General features: G+C 40.1%; 1 protein-coding gene across 3 annotated transcripts in view; it reads left to right on the top strand.

The window, feature by feature from the left end:
- The first annotated feature begins 572 nt into the window (after positions 1–572).
- Positions 573–23,548, top strand: part of asb13a.2 (ankyrin repeat and SOCS box containing 13a, tandem duplicate 2) — a 63,917-nt gene continuing 40,941 nt past the window's right edge. The window contains exons 1-6 of one of the 3 annotated variants that reach the window (XR_013803452.1): positions 573–714; positions 1,794–1,981; positions 2,676–2,832; positions 4,815–4,949; positions 7,682–7,873; positions 9,053–9,259. Coding sequence is in view for 2 of the 3 variants with exons in the window: in XM_079655449.1 (XP_079511575.1) it covers positions 672–714; positions 1,794–1,981; positions 2,676–2,832; positions 4,815–4,949; positions 7,682–7,873; positions 9,053–9,180 (843 nt within the window). In the remaining variant the exon portion in view is untranslated. Of the gene's footprint in view, positions 715–1,123; positions 1,219–1,793; positions 1,982–2,675; positions 2,833–4,814; positions 4,950–7,681; positions 7,874–9,052; positions 10,587–23,548 lie in introns of those variants that run through there. The other 2 variants (XM_079655449.1, XM_079655450.1) reach the window with 2 other exon arrangements.

Below are 23,548 nucleotides of genomic sequence, written 5' to 3'. Positions count from 1 at the left end.
GTGCAAAATGGGATATGTTTTAATATATTAAAGATTTGAATAGATCAGCTAAGCTATGAATATATACAGTATGTTTAAAACAACATTACTAGAAGTTGGGAATAAGTCAATTTCTCTCTCCAAGCAAAGGACAAATAAAGATGAGGGTGGTATATCGGTGAAAGTAAGAGAAGACGCTCTCAGGATAGTAAAAATAAATCATTATTAGAATAAAAAAAGAAATAAGCAAATGTTATGAAAATGATTGTAAAGCAAAGCTGTCAGATTTGTTGTAGTTAGTCATTAACTACTTTAAAAAGGACACGAAAAAACAAACATTTGAACTACTGCCATGAATGTAGTTGAAGAAATAGCAAGTAACATATCTTATCTGTGACTTGTAATATCTGTGACCTTCAAAGATAATAAAAAAACATTAAAATAATATTATTATATAATTAATACAGATAATTTAAATAAGTTCCCAAATTGGGATCAATAAAGTATTTACCTATCAAACGTAAGAACTACAACTCCCAGCATGCACTTCGAGTTCTAGGTATGTCACATGACTCCCTCCGCATGTAAACCAACCAGTGCTTCTTTCAGGATGTAAACATCACCAGCTCGCTGTTTACATCTCATGTCTCTGCGTCTGCTGCCTTATTCCTTCCCAAAAAAAATAAGACGGAATGGAAATTCAAAGTGACCGAGATTATTTCTTTGGAGACATTGGTGAGTGTGAGAAATAGAGAACATTTCCGGTCAGAATATCTAGTTTTTTTGGGACCTTTTTCGGCCCGGTTTGACCGGCATGTAACGTTATCCACATGTGTCATGAGGAATGGTAACATGCTAATTAGCTGTAGCTCGAGTGTTGGACTTGAGTGGACATTTACTCAAGTCCTGCACTTAAGTACAATTTTGAGGTTAGGCCTACTTGTTTTTATTTGAATATTTTAATTTCCTTCCACTTTATACGCCTTTACAGTTCAGGGGTAAACATTATATTTCTAGTCTTTTTACCCCTTGGTAGTTTTAAAGGCTTTTCGACTGTAAACAAAGTAAAAAAATACATTTGAATGTAGGACTTTTACTTGTACCAGTGGTATTGTCAAGTAAGTGTAGTGTACTTATTAATTCTGAGTACTTTAATCCCATTTGTAGCTTCTTTTACGCGTGTTACTACTGCGATAAGTGTGTATGGATACTGACAACAAACTATGGGGTGCATATACAGTCAGGAATGTTATGGTAAATCAGTCCTTGTATGTACAGTATTTGAGGAGACATGTACTAGAAGACTACTTTTCTAAGATGTGATACAATTATGTAATGTACTACTACTATATACAAAATGTGTACATTAAACAACATATTTACAGCGGAGCTCAAACTATTAGCTAACAGTTGTCTATTTATACACTCATACAAGAGGATTGACAAACAGGTAAGATAAGAGAAGATGGACCTTTTTAACAGCAACAGGGTAAGAATGAAAAACACAGATTAGAGATGAATACAATTAAAGATAACATCAAAGATAAAAATACCATTATACACAGGTAAGTAACTTTAAAATATGAAATGAATTAAAATTAAAATGAACATATATAGATTCAATTTCAAGATTCAAGGCTTTTATTGTCATGTGTACCAGATGAATGTTATGGATGTCCTTTCAAAAGTTCAGGTGTTGAACAGTCTTATGGCCTGTGGAGTGAAACTCTCCGTGAGTCTGGTGGTTTTAGACCTGATGCTGCGGTGCCAGATATTTGGGTCATATTTGGTGAACATCCTGATGTGTCCTGCAGGCTGCTGGTCTGAGAGGACGGAGGTGCACAAAGCAGCGTCTCAGGGCCAGACGTCCCAGCTGCAGAGTCTGATCCTCAGCGGAGCTTCAGTCAACGTGGTGGCGGTCGACTCCATCACCCCGCTGCACGAGGCCTGTCTGCGGGGACAGACCCAGTGTGTCCGCCTGCTGCTGGACGCCGGAGCCCAGGTGAGACAGACAACAGCAGCATCTTATGTAAAAAAAAACAGCTAGCCTTTTAATATCTCCCACACAATTATCAAATCGGAGGTACAAGGTCCCACGATTTAATAAAGTAAGACTGAAGCCCTCTTTTGTGCCCCGATCGACCCTCAAATCCTATAAACGCCTGAAAGGGGATAAATAAAGTTCCATCTTGTCTTATCTTAAAGGTCACCTATTGTGTAAAATCCACTTTGTCATGTCATGTCTTAGAGACTCTGAAAGTTTCAGGAACAAAGATTCTCTCTCTTTTTGATCCATTTCTATAAAAACCTGTCTGAAAATGAGCTGATCAGATTTTGGCCACTTTATGATGTCATAACGATGTTTTGTCTTGTGTAACCATTAGCCAATCAGCAACCAAGGTAACCCCCCCCCCCCCCCCCCCCCCCTTATCACCTGAATCTCCTCCTAGAGCACCATTGAGTTCTTTGTAACCAAATCTCTCTCAGAGGGGCGTGGGGAGGGGCTCCTTATTTTCATCTAAAGTAACAGACAGAGAATCAGCACTTTGGAAACAGGGCTGAAACAGAGGGGATTATGGGTAATGTTGCAATGATCTGTTTGGTGTTTCAGCCAATCAGAGACAGGCTCTGTATATATCTGAGACCCATAATATATTGAAAAACAGTATAATAGGGGACCTTTAATGCTATCTCAGGTGGATGCGAGGAACGTGGACGGCAGCACCCCGCTGTGTGAGGCCTCCTCAGCGGGGAGTCTGGAGTGTGTGAGGCTCCTTCTGGATCGAGGCGCCAAATCCAACCCCGCCCTCACCTCCCGAACCCCCTCCCCCCTCCACGAGGCCTGCATGGGAGGTAAAAAGCACAATAACTAGAAACATATAAAAACACATAAAAACATAAAAATGTTATGTTCAACTAGTATTAGACACACTCTACTGTACAAGGTACACAAAACACAAAACAAAACAAAAGTTTAAAAAAACACGAGAATATAGTCAATCAATAAGAATAGAAAAGCAGAGTACGCACATCCTTTACTCAAGTAGAAGTACAGATACTCGTGTTTAAAAATACTCTGGTGAAAGTAGAAGTACTGACTAAACTTCTTTACTCAAGTAAAAGTAAAGAGGCTTTGAAATGTACTTCAGTAAAAAGTACCCATAACTAGCAGCTGTTTTAAAGAGTACCTGACCTCCCTTTATATTAATAGAACAATGATGTCATTGTTAGCTAATGAATGTTTCCATGGTGACCAACGGCAACATGACAACGTTTTCATTGGTCCCTCTTCTTTAGAGAAGACCAGGAAATGATGGATACACGGATCGTGTTCAAATCAATAGGCACGCAATGACTCTAAATAATAATGATCACGCCACCAAACACACATTCAGACTAAAGGAACCAGCCTGTTTGGAAAATGAGAGAAGTAGAAAGTACAGGTGTTTGAGTTCAACATGTAAGAAGTAGAAAGTACAGGTATTTGTGTTCAAAATGTAAGAAGTAGAAAGTACAGGTATTTGAGTTCAACATGTAAGAAGTAGAAAGTACAGGTATTTGGGTTCAACATGTAAGAAGTAGAAAGTACAGGTATTTGTGTTCAAAATGTAAGAAGTAGAAAGTACAGGTATTTGAGTTCAACATGTAAGAAGTAGAAAGTACAGGTATTTGGGTTCAACATGTAAGAAGTAGAAAGTACAGGTATTTGTGTTCAACATGTAAGAAGTAGAAAGTACAGGTATTTGTGTTCAACATGTGAGAAGTAGAAAGTACAGGTATTTGTGTTCAACATGTAAGAAGTAGAAAGTACAGGTATTTGGGTTCAACATGTAAGAAGTAGAAAGTACAGGTATTTGTGTTCAACATGTAAAAAGTAGAAAGTACAGGTATTTGTGTTCAACATGTGAGAAGTAGAAAGTACAGGTATTTGTGTTCAACATGTAAGAAGTAGAAAGTACAGGTATTTGGGTTCAACATGTAAGAAGTAGAAAGTACAGGTATTTGTGTTCAACATGTAAGAAGTAGAAAGTACAGGTATTTGAGTTCAACATGTAAGAAGTAGAAAGTACAGGTATTTGGGTTCAACATGTAAGAAGTAGAAAGTACAGGTATTTGAGTTCAAAATGTAAGAAGTAGAAAGTACAGGTATTTGTGTTCAACATGTGAGAAGTAGAAAGTACAGGTATTTGAGTTCAAAATGTAAGAAGTAGAAAGTACAGGTATTTGAGTTCAACATGTAAGAAGTAGAAAGTACAGGTATTTGTGTTCAACATGTGAGAAGTAGAAAGTACAGGTATTTGTGTTCAGCATGTAAGAAGTAGAAAGTACAGGTATTTGAGTTCAACATGTAAGAAGTAGAAAGTACAGGTATTTGTGTTCAAAATGTAAGAAGTAGAAAGTACAGGTATTTGTGTTCAAAATGTAAGAAGTAGAAAGTACAGGTATTTGTGTTCAACATGTAAGAAGTAGAAAGTACAGGTATTTGGGTTCAACATGTAGGAAGTAGAAAGTACAGGTATTTGGGTTCAACATGTAAGAAGTAGAAAGTACAGGTATTTGGGTTCAACATGTAAGAAGTAGAAAGTACAAGTATTTGTGTTCAACATGTAAGAAGTAGAAAGTACAGGTATTTGTGTTCAACATGTAAGAAGTAAAAGTTAAAAGTTGTCAGAAAAATAAGTAGCGGAGTAAAGTACTGATACCAGAAACATGTACTTAAGTACAGTAACGAAGTATTTGTACTCCACTACTTCCCTCCTCTGGGTGGGAGGGAGTTCCAGAGGCGGGTTTATAGATAACATTATTCTACTCAATATCCTCCTGTTATTCTCCAGGTAAAAAAGACTGCGTGAAGCTCCTGATCCTCATGGGTGCAAATCTGGAGGCGTATGATATTTACTACGGGACCCCGCTACATGTAGCTTGTGCTAACGAACATACAGAGTGTGTGAAAGTGTTGCTCAACGCAGGTCAGTGCAAAGCTGGGTTGGGAAATGTACCGGACCAGATGTCACACGGCTTTATATTTGGATCTTGTTTACCCTCAGATTGTATTTCTAAATCTAGGAAGAGTGATTATGGTGGAGCTGATTTGATTTCAATGCTGAGGGAACTCAAGGACAGGTCAGCTGGCCTGTAATAATATCTCCTGCCACCTGGGCTAAAACTGGGTTTACATTAGGGTTGGGCAATTAAATAAAATAAAATAAAATAAATAATAAATAAAACGTTTTTTTAAAATTATTATTATTATTTTTTAAATTATTTTTGTTATTGGTTTTTCAGTTGAATTGTACAGCTCATGGTAATCAACTGTTAAAATAAATTGATGTTTTCAAAGTAAATGGATAATCGTTTTTAATAATCGTGATATCAATTATTGACCCAAATAATCGAGATTATGATTTTTCTCATAATCGAGCAGCCCTATCATATTGTGATACAATCATATAGAAAGATATGTGACAAACAATTAGATTTTTTCTAAATTGATAAAAACAAGGACATACCAGCTTTCCTTTCTCAGAAAATCAGTTGTGAATTGTTTTACAGGAATATATTATTCTCGGAATAGTCAGTGTATGGCTGTGAAATCGATCTACTTTTTCATTTAACTTTAAACGTTATGTTCATTTAGCACTCAGGTTATGCTTTTTTAGGGTTTTCCCTTTTCTGTAGTGTGTTCAAAAATGTGTTTTTTTGTGCATTTAATTGGTCTGTAAAAGCTAAAATCCCATAATGACATCACTAACTAACACTGGTGCTCCAATTGGCTAGTGCTCCAACACATTGTACGTGATAGACTAAGGGGTGGGACATCTCTAAGCAGTTGACGAATCACAACGGAGCCGGCCAGCTAATCAATCAGAGCAGACTGAGCTCTGGTTTCAGACAGAGGGTGAAAAGAGGTGCTGCAGCACAGGCAGTATGAGAAGAATAAAGAGCTTTCTGAACATTAAATCATGGAGACATGTCCCAGTAGAGACACTACATACTGATATACACCTGAACATCAGCAGTAGAGGACTCTTTAAAGTAGAGACACTACATACTGATATACACCTGAACATCAGCAGGAGAGGACTCTTTAAAGTAGAGACACTACATACTGATATACACCTGAACATCAGCAGGAGAGGACTCTTTAAAGTAGAGACACTACATACTGATATACACCTAAACATCAGCAGGAGAGGACTCTTTAAAGTACAGACACTACACACTGATATACACCTAAACATCAGCAGGAGAGTACTCTTTAAAGTAGAGACACTACATACTGATATACACCTGAACATCAGCAGGAGAGGACTCTTTAAAGTAGAGACACTACATACTGATATACACCTGAACATCAGCAGGAGAGGACTCTTTAAAGTAGAGACACTACATACTGATATACACCTAAACATCAGCAGGAGAGGACTCTTTAAAGTACAGACACTACACACTGATATACACCTAAACATCAGCAGGAGAGGACTCTTTAAAGTAGAGACACTACATACTGATATACACCTGAACATCAGCAGGAGAGGACTCTTTAAAGAAGAGACACTACATACTGATATACACCTGAACATCAGCAGGAGAGGACTCTTTAAAGTAGAGACACTACATACTGATATACACCTGAACATCAGCAGGAGAGGACTCTTTAAAGTAGAGACACTACATACTGATATACACCTGAACATCAGCAGGAGAGGACTCTTTAAAGTAGAGACACTACACACTGATATACACCTGAACATCAGCAGGAGAGGACTCTTTAAAGTAGAGACACTACATACTGACATACACCTGAACATCAGCAGGAGAGGACTCTTTAAAGTAGAGACACTACATACTGATATACACCTGAACATCAGCAGGAGAGGACTCTTTAAAGTAGAGACACTACATACTGATATACACCTGAACATCAGCAGGAGAGGACTCTTTAAAGTAGAGACACTACATACTGATATACACCTGAACATCAGCAGGAGAGGACTCTTTAAAGTAGAGACACTACATACTGATATACACCTGAACATCAGCAGGAGAGGACTCTTTAAAGTAGAGACACTACATACTGATATACACCTGAACATCAGCAGGAGAGGACTCTTTAAAGTAGAGACACTACATACTGATATACACCTGAACATCAGCAGGAGAGGACTCTTTAAAGTAGAGACACTACATACTGATATACACCTGAACATCAGCAGGAGAGGACTCTTTAAAGTAGAGACACTACATACTGATATACACCTGAACATCAGCAGGAGAGGACTCTTTAAAGTAGAAACACTACATACTGATATACACCTGAACATCAGCAGGAGAGGACTCTTTAAAGTAGAAACACTACATACTGATATGAAACCTGGAAATTAGCAGAATAAGGCTCTTTTTAATAAGAAATAATTTAATTCACAAAGGAGTATAGTAAAAAAATAAGTTTTACCATGTCATTATTTAATATAGACGACTCTTTTATTGATTCAACAGAATGTTGTTGTGCCATTGGGGGTCATTATTAAAGCATAAAAAATGCAGACAAATGTGTAAAAAAAGAAAGGAAACTTGTATTTGCAACTGTCTTTTGAAGATTGATATATTTAGTAACAACCAATAACCAGGTTAGATAAGTCAGACATTGTGTGTTTGTTGATATAATAACCAGCTGACATTAAAGCTCTTTTCCCTTCAGGTGCTAAGGTGAACGCGGCCCGGCTTCACGAGACGCCGCTGCACCACGCTGCTAAAAACAAGCAGGTGGAGATGGTGGAGATCCTGGTGGAGTTCGGAGCCAACGTCCACGCCAGGGATCACCACGACAAGAAACCTGTAGATTACACAACCCCCGGCTCCCCCTCTGCTACCTGTCTACAGTTTTATGAGAGTGAGTTCCTCTAAAACACTACCAGGAAATGTATCAGTGCAGTAGCGACTTATCACCAGCAGATGGTGAGCAAGGATCGCATTTTAGTTCCTTTAGTTACTTTACAGATGTGGATGAATGATGTGAAACCTGGAGTAAATCCACCAGCTACCCTGCAGTATACGAAGTCATTCAAACTAGCTGCACCTTTACCAGCTTTGAGAACACTTTCATGATCAATCATTATAAAACATATCATATCTATTATTCTGAAATGGACCAATCTGCACAATGACTACTTTTACTGTCACTACTTTCACTATATTTTGATGAGAATACTTTTCTACTTTTACTCACGTACAAGATCTGAGTACTTCTACTTTTACTCAAGTACAAGATCTGAGTACTTATACTTTTACTCAAGTACCAGATCTGAGTACTTATACTTTTACTCAAGTACAAGATCTGAGTACTTCTAATTTTACTCAAGTACAAGATCTGAGTACTTCTACTTTTACTCAAGTACAAGATCTGAGTACTTCTACTTTTACTCAAGTACAAGATCTGATTACTTCTACTTTTACTCAAGTACAAGATCTGAGTACTTCTATTTTTACTCAAGTACAAGATCTGAGTACTTCTACTTTTACTCAAGTACAAGATCTGAGTACTTCTACTTTTACTCAAGTACAAGATCTGAGTACTTCTACTTTAACTCAAGTACAAGATCTGAGTACTTCTAATTTTACTCAAGTACAAGATCTGAGTACTTCTACTTTTACTCAAGTACAAGATCTGAGTACTTCTACTTTTACTCAAGTACAAGATCTGATTACTTCTACTTTTACTCAAGTACAAGATCTGAGTACTTCTATTTTTACTCAAGTACAAGATCTGAGTACTTCTACTTTTACTCAAGTACAAGATCTGAGTACTTCTACTTTTACTTAAGTACAAGATCTGAGTACTTCTACTTTTACTCAAGTACAAGATCTGAGTACTTCTACTTTTACTCAAGTACAAGATCTGATTACTTCTACTTTTACTCAAGTACAAGATCTGAGTACTTTTACTTAAGTACTAGATCTGAGTACTTCTACTTTTACTCAAGTACAATACCTGAGTACTTCTCCCACCTCTGTTTTTTTAGACACATCTAATAATAATCCATATTTCACTTAACTCCTCTTGTCCCTCCAGCCACCCCCATGAACCTGCAGCAGCTCAGCCGGCTGGCTTTGAGGGCGATGCTGGAAACCAGAGCTCTGGAAGTCATAGAAACACTGGACATACCTAAACTCATCATCGGCTACCTGTGCTATCAGTGAGGAAGAGGAGGAGGAGGTGTTGAGTCGGTCAAATGTGAAACCTCAAAGAGCTGCTGCACAGAGAAACTCAAACTCAAAGGTACCATTACATATGGAATAGGGGACGAGCAGTCTGCTTCTCAATGTCAATGAATACACGGAATGATCAACACTCTGGTGCTACACTTTACATTTGAGAAGGTTTTCTGAACAATGCAGAAAGTCACATTCACGTCCACATTGCAGAAAAGTTGCAAACTACTACAATTTCCTCACTCTCACGAGATCTCGCGAGACTTCATGTCAAGTTCTCATTGCAAACGCACCTTTCATGTAGCAATGATGACACCTGTTGTCAATCATTGGAAACATATTAACAACAACACTGACACTAAACAACATTGCTCTCTAAACTAACGCAAAGAAATGTTACAAAAGTCTCCTAACTTCCACTATTAAATGACCACTACTGAATTGTATGACACACACACACACACACACACACACACACACACACACACACACACACACACACACACACACACACACACACACACACACACACACACACACACGGAAGGATTTCTAAATATCATTCAATGCACATTTTCACACTTTTTCCCAAGTAGTTACTGAGGTCACCTTTCAGGACTCTTGGCTGTTCTCACATCGTTCTCTTTTAGCCGCCAGCAGGCACACTTAGCTTACTCAGCTTTGAAGAGGCCATCTGTCGGCTCTCATATGAAGTTCTGCACCTGCTTACTGTTGGTTTGATCTTTACCAAGTATCAAAAGCACATGTGATGCTTTCAAACCTTCGTCCAAATCTTTCATTTCTGCCCTTTTTTGCCCTGAACGTGGACTGGCTTCACGATGCTGGCCTGAATATGCGCAGCTCGTCTGCTGCACTCCATAAATATGCCAACGTGGCTGTTACACTTTAATCAAAATATAAATTCCTGGCAACCAATCTTCCCATCATTAGAAGTGACTTGTTTTCATGGTACAAAAATGCAGCCTGGTTCATTTTTATCTCGGCCTGTAAATAATCCAGAAGCACAGATCTGCCCTTCTTCCCATGGACTGTTCTCTTTAAGTCTTAAAATATCCGACCCTGATACCGACGGGGTTTCTTCTTTTAGCTCCTTAACAGCAGAAGGACTGGAAAAAGCAGAATAGAGTGGGGCAGGCATGCAGGGAATGTTATCTCACATGAGAAATGATCCTTGTTTTGCTTCAGGTTGGTTTGTGTGGATCTCTCCGGCTGCGGCTCCGTCGGGTTAAACATATTTGTTTGTGTCTCATTCAAGTGAATAATGTCTTGAGGTGCTGATAAATCAACTGTTAGTATTTATCTTATGAAGCTGTACAGACGTGTTGCTATGATGGTTTATGTTAATTTATTGAATAAATTATACTGTTGGTGTGCTTGTTGCACTTTATTTTTTTGCATGAATCTGGATTTCACATGTTTTGTGGACTGTATGTCTTCATTGTTGCCATAGTAATAGTAAATAATGACTTGAAGGTGGGGTAGGTAATCTTGGAGAAACCAGCTCGAGTGCGCTAGAATTTGAAAATACACAACCGGAACAAATCTGCCACTTCCTTACAGAGCCCCGCCTCCAACACACACGAACGCGCACATGACCAATGAGGGCACGAGATAAGTTTGTGCACAGATGGAAGGCTGACAGGCAGGTAGGCCATCCAGTTACTTTAGCCGGGCCGGCTCAGATGATTGGTCGTGCTTTTTACAGCGCTATGGCTTCCACAGATGACATTTTTTGGGGATTTTTTGTCAAAGCACTTCAGATATTCATTGCTATCGGGATGTTAAGAGCATTCCATGGAATATAACAAAAAGTGTATCTTGAGCCGGTTTCTCAAATGTACCTACCCCACCTTTAAGGACTTAACATTTATTTGTAAAATAACTTAATCAATCCAAGTTTTTGGGGGGCTTTAACGTTAAATGTGGGTTCACGAAGTTACAGTCAACTAGTAGGGAGCAATAAAAGAGGATTTAAGGTAGTAAAATATCAAACTGTGTGATGTTTTGTATACTTGCCTTTCCGAATTTTATAAAACTTGACAATAAATCAAACTTACGAAATTTGATCTAATCAAAATGCCTGTACATTTCACTATAAACACATTTTCACATGTTATAAGAGTTTAAATTGGGCATGTACGTACAGCATGTCCAACAACACACTCAGTTGCAATTGTTGACCACTAGGGGGCGCCACATGTCCACCGAAAAAGCGCAGTATTAGTGATCTGACGCCAAAATGACTCTCCCAACCTACTCTCAGCTTTAATTAATCCATCACTTCTGATTTACATCTGTCAGGAAACACAGCCCTGAGTCTCTGGAGGAATATATCTTCCTCGTTGCTCAGAGAGGGGGATCACGTGTTAGGCAGTAAAGGAGGAAGAGGAGGAAAAAGATCAGGAGTGTAGATTGTAGATGTTAGGCGCTAAGCAGACAGGAAGTGGGAGGCTTTTGTTTGAGAATCAGATAAACAGTGAGCTGGATGCTGTGATGGTCCGCTGCTATAACCCCTCATCAGACTCTGCAGCCTGGAATGAGCTGCAGATGTGAGACTGATTCAGCAATAGTCTGCAACTGAATTAAATAAAGAGTCAAAAACCAAAACACACAGACTTTGAAGCATGCTTCAAGATGCAGGAAATGTTTTTAAAAAAGGGGAACTATTATCCTCATTTTCAGGTTCATATCAGTATGTAGTGTCTCTACTTTAAAGAGTCCTCTCCTGCTGATGTTCAGGTGTATATCAGTATGTAGTGTCTCTACTTTAAAGAGTCCTCTCCTGCTGATGTTCAGGTGTATATCAGTATGTAGTGTCTCTACTTTAAAGAGTCCTCTCCTGCTGATGTTCAGGTGTATATCCGTATGTAGTGTCTCTACTTTAAAGAGTCCTCTCCTGCTGATGTTCAGGTGTATATCCGTATGTAGCGTCTCTACTTTAAAGAGTCCTCTCCTGCTGATGTTCAGGTGTATATCAGTATGTAGTGTCTCTACTTTAAAGAGTCCTCTCCTGCTGATGTTCAGGTGTATATCAGTATGTAGTGTCTCTACTTTAAAGAGTCCTCTCCTGCTGATGTTCAGGTATATATCAGTATGTAGTGTCTCTACTTTAAAGAGTCCTCTCCTGCTGATGTTCAGGTGTATGTCAGTATGTAGTGTCTCTACTGTGACATGTCTCCATGCTTTAAAGGTCCCATGTCATGGCCATTTCTACTGATCATTTTTCCATTGTTGAGGTCTACTAGAATAGATTTAAATTGTGCAATTTTCCAAACTCACATTGGTTTCTCATACAGCATCTCTGTATAGTATGTGTATTCACTCTCTGTCCTAAACGGCTTGTTGGAGCCCCCCCCCCCCCCCCCCCCACCCCCCTCCCTGTGAGCCCAGTGTGCTCTGATTGGTCGGGACGTTGCGAGGCTCGCTGCTCAGTGAGCTGGCTTACTGGTGTGGTTTCCGGGCCGGCGATACAGAGAGAACAAGCGAAACTCATCCTGAGCACACACAAACACTCACAGCCGAAGTAAAAACAATAAGTGTGGCTTGATATTGAGTAAGAAAAAGGTTTATAACGCTGTGAGAATGGGTCTGCTGTGGAGAGCATTTCTCCGCCATCCCAACTCGTCTATTACCAACCAGGGAGCTCTATGCAAGTCAATGGGGACTCCCTGTTAGTTGAAAATGTACGCTAAATGTCCTGGTGTGTGAGGAGCTCCGTGGATTGGTCCATTTTGGTTCCGGGAACCGCATGACGTCAATCGGTTTCCCGGAAGAAACAAATTAGAAAAAGAAAAATCCCCAACGAGGCGTTCTGGGGCAGCATAGACACGTATTTTCTGTGTTAGAGTTTTACTCTCTACAGGGTGTACTTTGAGGGTTTGTGACTCTGCAGACCGTTTACATGCAGAAAAAGCTTCATAACACACAAGGGGACGGGTAATAACCGGAAAAGCCTGACATGGGACCTTTAATGTTCAAAAAGCTCTTTATTATTCTCATACGGCCTGTGCTGCAGCACCTCTTTTCACCCTCTGTCTGAAACCAGAGCTCAGTCCGCTCTGATTGGTTAGCTGGCCGGCTCTGTCTGTTGTGATGCACAAAAGCCTCTATAGCACACTACAGGAAAGATAAACCCCAACATGCCTGATTTAAAAATGGCTGGAATGTGAATTGAGGTCCAAAGAAAAGCACTTTCAAAGTGAAATGGACTCGAGTTCACTTAAATAAACCACATATCTCTTAAAGACGCAGCATTAAAGTCTCTTTCGATTCTCGTAAAACACGTTTTTCCGAGCGTTTGATTTGCCCTTCCTGTCTTGATGTTTTCTTCTGCCGTGACCTGCAGGATTAGATTGGTCCACCGCTCTGCTGCAGAGAGCTCTGAGTAAATGGAGGAAGACTTTGAAGACGGACTAATCTCCATGAACGGAAGAGATGTGACTCAGCAGCTGTTGTATTCTGTCAAACAACCTGCACAACTGGAACCTTATGGAGAGAAAACGAAATGTCCAAATGTCGCCCCACGCTTTTAAAATTCACTTTTTAAGAGTAAATAGGGTCTTTGATTCCCCTGCTAGACATTTGTTTTTTGGAAGCTTGCAGACTTCCTATGTCCAGCCCATTTTTAGCATTGTAACGCTATGTGCTGTGGGTGTTTCTCTTATGTAAACTGTCTAGGATTTACTCTATCCAAGTATTTATAAAGAGTCTGCAAACACTGTCTGACATCTTTCAGCCTTATCACCACACCAGGAGACTGAAGGCGAAAAAGTAGTCCCTATTTTCACATAATTTCACATGAGTGCTGAGAAGAACAGGCACCACAAATCTTATAAATTAAAACCTAAAGAAAACTCACAGATTGAGGTGATTACCACTTTGATTATACCCGTTCATTGATGAGACCGGTAAATTGAAGACTCCTTAAAGTGGCTTTTTGATTGTTTCCAGACCGTTGGATGCTGGTCTGCAGTCTGCACCCACACTTACTGTAAAGCTTTGGTCTGAGAAAGTCTTTCTCACATGTGTCTGGACGACAACGCCCGGGGTTACACACACACACACGCAGGGACACTTCAAAAGCAGCGTGAGGACCGGGACATCTGGTTGTACTTTGTGAAGGGAGTCCCCCGACTTGGAGTTTCTTCAGAGATCTTTTTGTTCCAGCTGCTGAGCGACAGCCTCTGAAGTCTGGATGTTTTTCTCTGTTTGCCAAGTTTTAACACAACCAACAATAACTGGGCGTCTCACAGCTGCTCCGACGTGGAGTACTATTTCTTCTTTTGTATCAGTATTTTACGAGGAATGCTGGTGACTAAACCTTTCCTTCTTTAACCGGTGTTGTGGAACTGAGAGAATTACTTCTGGTGGTTTTAAATGACAATTCCTAGTGTAGTTGCATGAGAGAAAAAGTTGTTTTGATCCAGTAGAAGCCACTCAAATAACTTATTCCTGGACTCTGTACCAATGGCCTTTTGTTCCTTGGGCAACAGATCGAAACACTTCCATTCTCAGACTCGTCTAGCAGCAGTTACTTAAGGAATTCAATAAAAAAGCAAAACAGTAAAAGTATTCAGACGCTCAGACTGAGGGCAGGTGGTGGAGCATTTTTCTTGTAACTTTTTGTAGACTTTCGACAAAGCCAAGCTGAGATTGTCTGAATAATAAGCCGTAGGTAACCACATGTTAAAGAGGCCCTATTGTTCTTTTGGTGGGTTTACCTTTTCCTGTAGTGTGTTATATAGGTTTATGTGCATGTAAATGGTCTGCAAAGGGTAAAATCCCTCTATCTGGAACATAGTGACATCACTTTGTAACACTTGTGTTTCAATTGGCTAGCGCTCCAACACATTACACCTGAACATCAACAGGAGAGGACTCTTTAAAGTAGAGACACTACATACTTATATACACCTGAACATCAGCAGGAGAGGACTCTTTAAAGTAGAGACACTACATACTGATATACACCTGAACATCAGCAGGAGAGGACTCTTTAAAGTAGAGGCACTACATACTGATATACACCTGAACATCAGCAGGAGAGGACTCTTTAAAGTAGAGACACTACATACTGATATACACCTGACCATCAACAGGAGAGGACTCTTTAAAGTAGAGACACTACATAATGATATACACCTGAACATCAGCAGGAGAGGACTCTTTAAAGTAGAGACACTACATACTGATATACACCTGAACATCAGCAGGAGAGGACTCTTTAAAGTAGAGACACTACATACTGATATACACCTGAACATCAGCAGGAGAGGACTCTTTAAAGTAGAGACACTACATACTGATATACACCTGACCATCAACAGGAGAGGACTCTTTAAAGTAGAGACACTACATAATGATATACACCTGAACATCAGCAGGAGAGGACTCTTTAAAGTAGAGACACTACATACTGATATACACCTGAACATCAGCAGGAGAGGACTCTTTAAAGTAGAGACACTACATACTGATATACACCTGAACATCAGCAGGAGAGGACTCTTTAAAGTAGAGACACTACGTACTGATATAAACCTGAACATTAGCAGGAGAGGACTCTTTAAAGTAGAGACACTACATACTGATATACACCTGAACATCAGCAGGAGAGGACTCTTTAAAGTAGAGACACTACATACTGATATAAACCTGAACATCAGCAGGAGAGGACTCTTTAAAGTAGAGACACTACATACTGATATACACCTGAACATCAGCAGGAGAGGACTCTTTAAAGTAGAGACACTACATACTGATATACACCTGAACATCAGCAGGAGAGGACTCTTTAAAGTAGAGACACTACATACTGATATACACCTGAACATCAGCAGGAGAGGACTCTTTAAAGTAGAGACACTACATACTGATATACACCTGAACATCAACAGGAGAGGACTCTTTAAAGTAGAGACACTACATAATGATATACACCTGAACATCAGCAGGAGAGGACTCTTTAAAGTAGAGACACTACATACTGATATACACCTGAACATCAGCAGGAGAGGACTCTTTAAAGTAGAGACACTACATACTGATATACACCTGAACATCAGCAGGAGAGGACTCTTTAAAGTAGAGACACTACATACTGATATACACCTGAACATCAGCAGGAGAGGACTCTTTAAAGTAGAGACACTACGTACTGATATAAACCTGAACATCAGCAGGAGAGGACTCTTTAAAGTAGAGACACTACATACTGATATACACCTGAACATCAGCAGGAGAGGACTCTTTAAAGTAGAGACACTACATACTGATATAAACCTGAACATCAGCAGGAGAGGACTCTTTAAAGTAGAGACAGTACATACTGATATACACCTGAACATCAGCAGGAGAGGACTCTTTAAAGTAGAGACACTACATACTGATATACACCTGAACATCAGCAGGAGAGGACTCTTTAAAGTAGAGACACTACATACTGATATAAACCTGAACATCAGCAGGAGAGGACTCTTTAAAGTAGAGACACTACATACTGATATACACCTGAACATGAACACAATAGGGCCCCTTTAAAGGAGGTGCTTAACAAATGGTCTTTATTTTACCCTCTGTCTGTAGTTCTTCTAGTTGTTAGCGGAATTTGTGCAGCATCCTCATAACATTGACCTTTCACCCTAAATTCACGTCTGTCATCTCACAGTTAGTTCAGCGTTTTTCTTTCCCCTCTCTGTTGCACGCCTGCAGAATCTACTGTTTTCCACAGGAAACACTTACTCACACTTTCCAGCCTCGCCGCTAAAACTGGAAAATCAGCGAAAGATAAGCGAGCTTCGGGGTGGGGATGAGTGTGATTCCTGGAAACCGTCCACACCGCCACCATCACCCCAAGCTAACCTACTGCTCGTACGACTCCCCTGAGGGTGTGTGTGCGTGAGGGGGGGGGTTAGTAAAGGTGAAAGGTTAGCAGTGTGAGGTGGAGTGAGTGATAGGGTCAGGCAACTGGCTCAGATATCAGAAGAGCTGGTGGGGGGTATCTTCCTTTTACCACACACACACACACACACACACACACACACACACACACACACACACACACACACACACACACACACACACACACACACACACACACACACACACACACACGGTGACTTTTCTATCCTTATCTGCAGAATTGCATGTGTTTTTGTATCTTCACTTCAGTGGGAGTTTTGGCGACACATCTTAAACTCACAGAAGCAAAACTCCATGCTAATGTTGTCAGCTAAGGATACTTTGGTGCAAAAATAAGTTACAGACATGCACTGCCTGTAAAAAATGTCTAACAGTAAAGGACTGTTCTAGTCTTTCTCCGCGCAGAGCAGATATTGAGAAGTCTTTCATTGTGTCGTGTCCAGCCTGATCTCCCCTGAGCACATTGTGTATTAGCATGTCTGTAAGCGAGCTGCATGTTTCCCCCCGGACCCTCCTCAGGATATTGGGTCATGTCTGGATTCCTCTGGTTGTGCTTCTGGCTGTCTGCTAAGGCAATTGTCGCTGCGGTGAAAGATATTGTGAATCGCTGCAGCCAAAATATGAACTAACGATGTGAACGGACTCTAATTTTCCACCAGAGGCGACGTGCTGAATGCCTGCAGGCACAGACACATGTAACATTAGCTGTGTGTGTGTGTGTGTGTGTGTGTGTGTGTGTGTGTGTGTGTGTGTGTGTGTGTGTGTGTGTGTGTGTGTGTGTGTGTGTGTGTGTGTGTGTGTGTGTGTGTGTGTGTGTGTGTGTGTGTGTGTGTGTGTGTGTGTGTGTGTGTGTGTGTGTGTGTGTGTGTGTGTGTGTGTTTGTGAACATGGGTTAACGAGCACAAAATGTGGCCAACAGCAAGTGTGTGTTTAAAAATCATGCTTATTCCTAACTTGGCAGTGTGTGTGGAAACTTTTTAAGGTCTGAACGTCACGCACGCTTTCAGACCTGCCTAGAGACTGTTATAATTCTCAAATAATACATTAAACAATCAGAAAAGTCATAATGTCACAACATGTTTTCATTAGTTTGAGGTTTGGCTGCGGCTTTTTTAACTGGGCCCTACATCATGGCATTGTGCAGAGGTTTAAAGAGGACATCTTCAACTCATGTTCAGCTTCATATCAGTATGTAGTGTCTCTACTTTAAAGAGTCCTCTCCTGCTGATGTTCAGGTTCATATCAGTATGTAGTGTCTCTACTTTAAAGAGTCCTCTCCTGCTGATGTTCAGCTTCATATCAGTATGTAGTGTCTCTACTTTAAAGAGTCCTCTCCTGCTGATGTTCAGGTGTACATCAGTATGTAGTGTCTCTACTTTAAAGAGTCCTCTCCTGCTGATGTTCAGGTTCATATCAGTAGGTAGTGTCTCTACTTTAAAGAGTCCTCTCCTGCTGATGTTCAGGTGTATATCAGTATGTAGTGTCTCTACTTTAAAGAGTCCTCTCCTGCTGATGTTCAGGTGTATATCAGTATGTAGTGTCTCTACTTTAAAGAGTCCTCTCCTGCTGATGTTCAGGTGTATATCAGTATGTAGTGTCTCTACTTTAAAGAGTCCTCTCCTGCTGATGTTCAGGTGTATATCAGTATGTAGTGTCTCTACTTTAAAGAGTCCTCTCCTGCTGATGTTCAGGTGTATATCAGTATGTAGTGTCTCTACTTTAAAGAGTCCTCTCCTGCTGACGTTCAGGTGTATATCAGTATGTAGTGTCTCTACTTTAAAGAGTCCTCTCCTGCTGATGTTCAGGTGTATATCAGTATGTAGTGTCTCTACTTTAAAGAGTCCTCTCCTGCTGATGTTCAGGTGTATATCAGTATGTAGTGTCTCTACTTTAAAGAGTCCTCTCCTGCTGATGTTCAGGTGTATATCAGTATGTAGTGTCTCTACTTTGAAGAGTCCTCTCCTGCTGATGTTCAGGTGTATATCAGTATGTAGTGTCTCTACTTTAAAGAGTCCTCTCCTGCTGATGTTCAGGTGTATATCAGTATGTAGTGTCTCTACTTTAAAGAGTCCTCTCCTGCTGATGTTCAGGTGTATATCAGTATGTAGGGTCTCTACTTTAAAGAGTCCTCTCCTGCTGATGTTCAGGTGTATATCAGTATGTAGTGTCTCTACTTTAAAGAGTCCTCTCCTGCTGATGTTCAGGTGTATATCAGTATGTAGTGTCTCTACTTTAAAGAGTCCTCTCCTGCTGATGTTCAGGTGTATATCAGTATGTAGTGTCTCTACTTTAAAGAGTCCTCTCCTGCTGATGTTCAGGTGTATATCAGTATGTAGTGTCTCTACTTTAAAGAGTCCTCTCCTGCTGATGTTCAGGTGTATATCAGTATGTAGTGTCTCTACTTTAAAGAGTCCTCTCCTGCTGATGTTCAGGTGTATATCAGTATGTAGGGTCTTTACTTTAAAGAGTCCTCTCCTGCTGATGTTCAGGTGTATATCAGTATGTAGTGTCTCTACTTTAAAGAGTCCTCTCCTGCTGATGTTCAGGTGTATATCAGTATGTAGTGTCTCTACTTTAAAGAGTCCTCTCCTGCTGATGTTCAGGTGTATATCAGTATGTAGTGTCTCTACTTTAAAGAGTCCTCTCCTGCTGATGTTCAGGTGTATGTCAGTATGTAGAGTCTCTACTTTAAAGAGTCCTCTCCTGCTGATGTTCAGGTGTATATCAGTATGTACTGTCTCTACTGGGACATGTCTCCATGCTTTAATGTTCAAAAAGCCCTTTATTCTTCTCATACTGTCTGTGCTGCAGCACATCTTTTCACCCTCTGTCTGAAACCAGAGCCCAGTCTGCTCTGATTGGTTAGCTTGCCGGCTCTGTTGTGATTGGTCAACCGCTCAGAGATGTCCCGCCCCTTCGCCTATCACGTACAATGTGTTGGAGCGATAGCCAATAGGAGCGTGAGTGTTCGATAGTGATGTTCCGGAAGGCGTCTAATGGAGGCATTTAGCCATCGCTAAACACTGAATGAAGAATAAAAACATTTTTAGTTAAACTTTGCAAAGTAGTGAGCATATGACTGGATAAATGAGACATGAATTACGTCAAGAGTTGTCAAAGATTGCGAACACAACCCCCATTTTCTTCAGTTCTTTAAGACCTTTCTAAGTTTTTTCGGATTCTTCCTTAAACACGGAGGCATGTGAATTCAAGGTAACACAGGTTGAGTAATTTATATAAAAATATAGAAATGTACCTGACTGGAGTACAAGCGCCACCAAATGTTTATCTTGGTGTCCCTAACTCACTCTGAAAACACACAATCAATTGCATTTAGTTTTCAGTAAATTCCTCTATAAATAATCCGTACTCGTTGAGAAAGAACATCCTGATCTCTACATAATTGTTGTGAGGAGCCGTCAGCACTGTAGACCCTGTGTAAATGCTCCCATAAAGCAGTCTGCATTGCTGTATGCAGCAGATAGAGTGGTGATTATATATTATAAGAGAAGCTCAGAGGAAGCATCCTTGCCAGCTGGCAGCATTAAACATGGCTGTGACTTAATAGCTACTATCAGCTTTCTAAGGGAAAATCCTCTCTGAATATTTTACAAGACAATTAAAATTCTTCAGGCTCCTGCAAGCACATCAGTTTTGAGGGAAATTCCTTCGCATGCTAGCAAGCTGTTGATGGAGATATGTTGGAGTGTGTGTGTGTTCTAAATAGAGGTGTGTGTGTGTCACGGTTTGCAGGCAGGTGCGCCGTCCTCAGGCTTTCAGGCTATGCACCCTAAGGTCAAATGTCAAATTCTTAAAAAGCCGAGGGGGGGGTTAAAATCCTGTCAGAAGGTTGCAGACTTCACACAGCTGACACCCTCTGTCTTTTGTTGTTGAGTTGTGTTCTTATTCTTCTGGAAATGTCGACGTGATGTACAGATATGTGGAGGAAACACAGCACTGAGGGGAACCAGTGATTTCAACGAGTTAATAGAAGATTAGATTTTAAGGGGATACCTTTGCCTTTAGTTAAGTGACTTACATGTTTACATCTGTAGCCTATACACCAAAATAATGTATTATATTAAATTATTGCCTCTGCATTGGATTATTATCGGATAGGGTAATAACTTCATAAGTCTCTTCAGTGAAAATGTCACAAAATGATTAAAAAGAAAAGCCACATTTTGACAAAAAAGTCAGATTCTGAGAAAAAATGAATATTTTGAATAAAGAAAGTGATTTGATCAAATTTGAGATGCATTGTGGGACATGTAGTTTATGGGCAACGTGCTTCTGTAAATCGGCATGTAACCGTATTATTAACCGATAATAACTTCGTAATTAACTACGTCTGAAAGCAGAAGTCTAGGGCAAATAATTGCAAGTCTCTTCAGTGAGCATGTCACAAAACGAGATGCATTGTGGGACATGTAGTTTATTGGGCAACCTGCTTCTGTAAAGTGGCATGTAACCGTATAATAAACATATTATATGCTTTGCAAGCTCTTGTGGGGCCGCATCAAATGAAATCACGGGCCGGATTTGGCCCCCGGGCCTTGAGTTTGACACCCCTGCTCTACACCAACACTGAAACACATGAGCACACACTACAGTTTAAAAAAGTAGAAATGAAATCAGAGCTCCGTTTTAGTTTAACACACACATGTTAATCTCACAAACACTGCACAGTGCTGTAAGGGTTGTTTCAGGCTCTTCTGATTCACACGTTTCCAATAACTGAAGCATTGTTAAGTCTAAAAGTTAACATTTCTATAAAGACAGTTGTTTCCCAGAGTTAATGAAGGTCTTGAGATCATGAGAAAACAATGTTTCATACATAAAACGATTTAATATATCCTGTTGTCTGGCAAAAAATAACATTTTCATTTGAAGTTACTTGTGAGTTTAACACACACGGTGAAGCTCCCACACACTATTTTATGAACATATAGGTTCACCTGCTGGATTAAAAACAGAAAGTGGAAACCATGAAGCAGATTCAGGCAGTAGAAGTATAGATTCACATTTAAAGTATTATCCTACAGAACAGAACAGCTGACAGAGAAGAGAGAACATCTGATCCTTTTACAACAAACACTAGATGCTCTTTTTAGGTTTTTACTAACATTGTTATCCTGCTAGATATCCCCAATTTTAGAAATGTAACAGATTACTCTTAAGGAATACAGTTCCCATTGCTCCCCAAGCCCTGAAATAACACACTTTGTTATCGTTGTACCGGCAACATCCATTTTTTGTTCCTCTGGTTATATAATCCCTCTGCAGACACTCGTACAGAACAACTGTCTGGTAGTTTAGCCAAATGTGTGTGTGTGTGTGTGTGTGTGTGTGTGTGTGTGTGTGTGTGTGTGTGTGTGTGTGTGTGTGTGTGTGTGTGTGTGTGTGTGTGTGTGTGTGTGTGTGTGTGTGTGTGTGTGTGTGTGTGTGTGTGTGTGTGTGTGTGTGTGTGTGTGTGTGTGTGTGTGTGTGTGTGTGTGTGTGTGTGTGTGTGTGTGTTGAATCACTCGCTGTGTTTACATTAAGTAAGGTAAGAATAAGATCTTCCCATGTTAAATAACCTTAACTATAATTAAATGAAAACCCTGAAACTCAAAGTAATCCAACAGTTTATAGAAGTCCATGAAAAATGTTCCTGCTGTAGCTTGAATCTACTTTTGCACGTCATCACAAACTACACGTTCCTGTAATTACTAGTTTGAATATTTACAAATCGGTTCCTTTATCTGATAAACACACGTAGGCAGGTCTTTGCAATAGAAAGCAAATGTCTTGGCCGTGTAAACTCTGAATGAGTGTTTTAATGAGCATAGCTGTGGTAGCAGAACGCCTGGAATACAAACCAGGTGCTGAATGTGTAATGAGTTGCTACTTCATAAGTCAAACAGTAATTAAATCTGATTTCGAATGCAAATTGATTTAAGACCCAGCACGCATTCTGTACTTTCTGTATAACTACTACTGTGAACTCACCTAAACCTTCAAAATCACTTTACGTACACACTGAGCTGCTTTTTTTCACTTTCTCACTGCATATCCCCCCGTGTGTCACAGGCATGAACAAAAATCTTTCAAAGCTCCGCCCATTCACTTGAATGGGGTGACGTAGAAGATTTTTAATCTTCGCCGAACTGCATTGTGGGGAGCGGAGCATGGCTTTGCAAGCATCGTGAGCATCAAAAGTTGAGCAATGTTCAACTTTTGATGCTCCCGATGCTTTCGAAGCCGGCATCAGCCAATCAAATCCCGTTTATGCAAATCTGACAGTACAAACGCTAACCAATCAAACCGCGTGTAAGCTGGGAGAGCCAGACCGCAGTTCATTTCCTCATATTCCAAACGAGATATTACGGTAGCAAATCACCCGGTTCTTTACGACCAGAACTATTTACCGGGA

Source organism: Notothenia rossii, assembly GCF_949606895.1.
Source record: "Notothenia rossii genome assembly, chromosome: 10".
NCBI lineage: Eukaryota > Metazoa > Chordata > Actinopteri > Perciformes > Nototheniidae > Notothenia > Notothenia rossii.
Note: the sequence above shows the minus strand (reverse complement) of the source record. Positions and strands in the feature narration are given on the sequence as shown.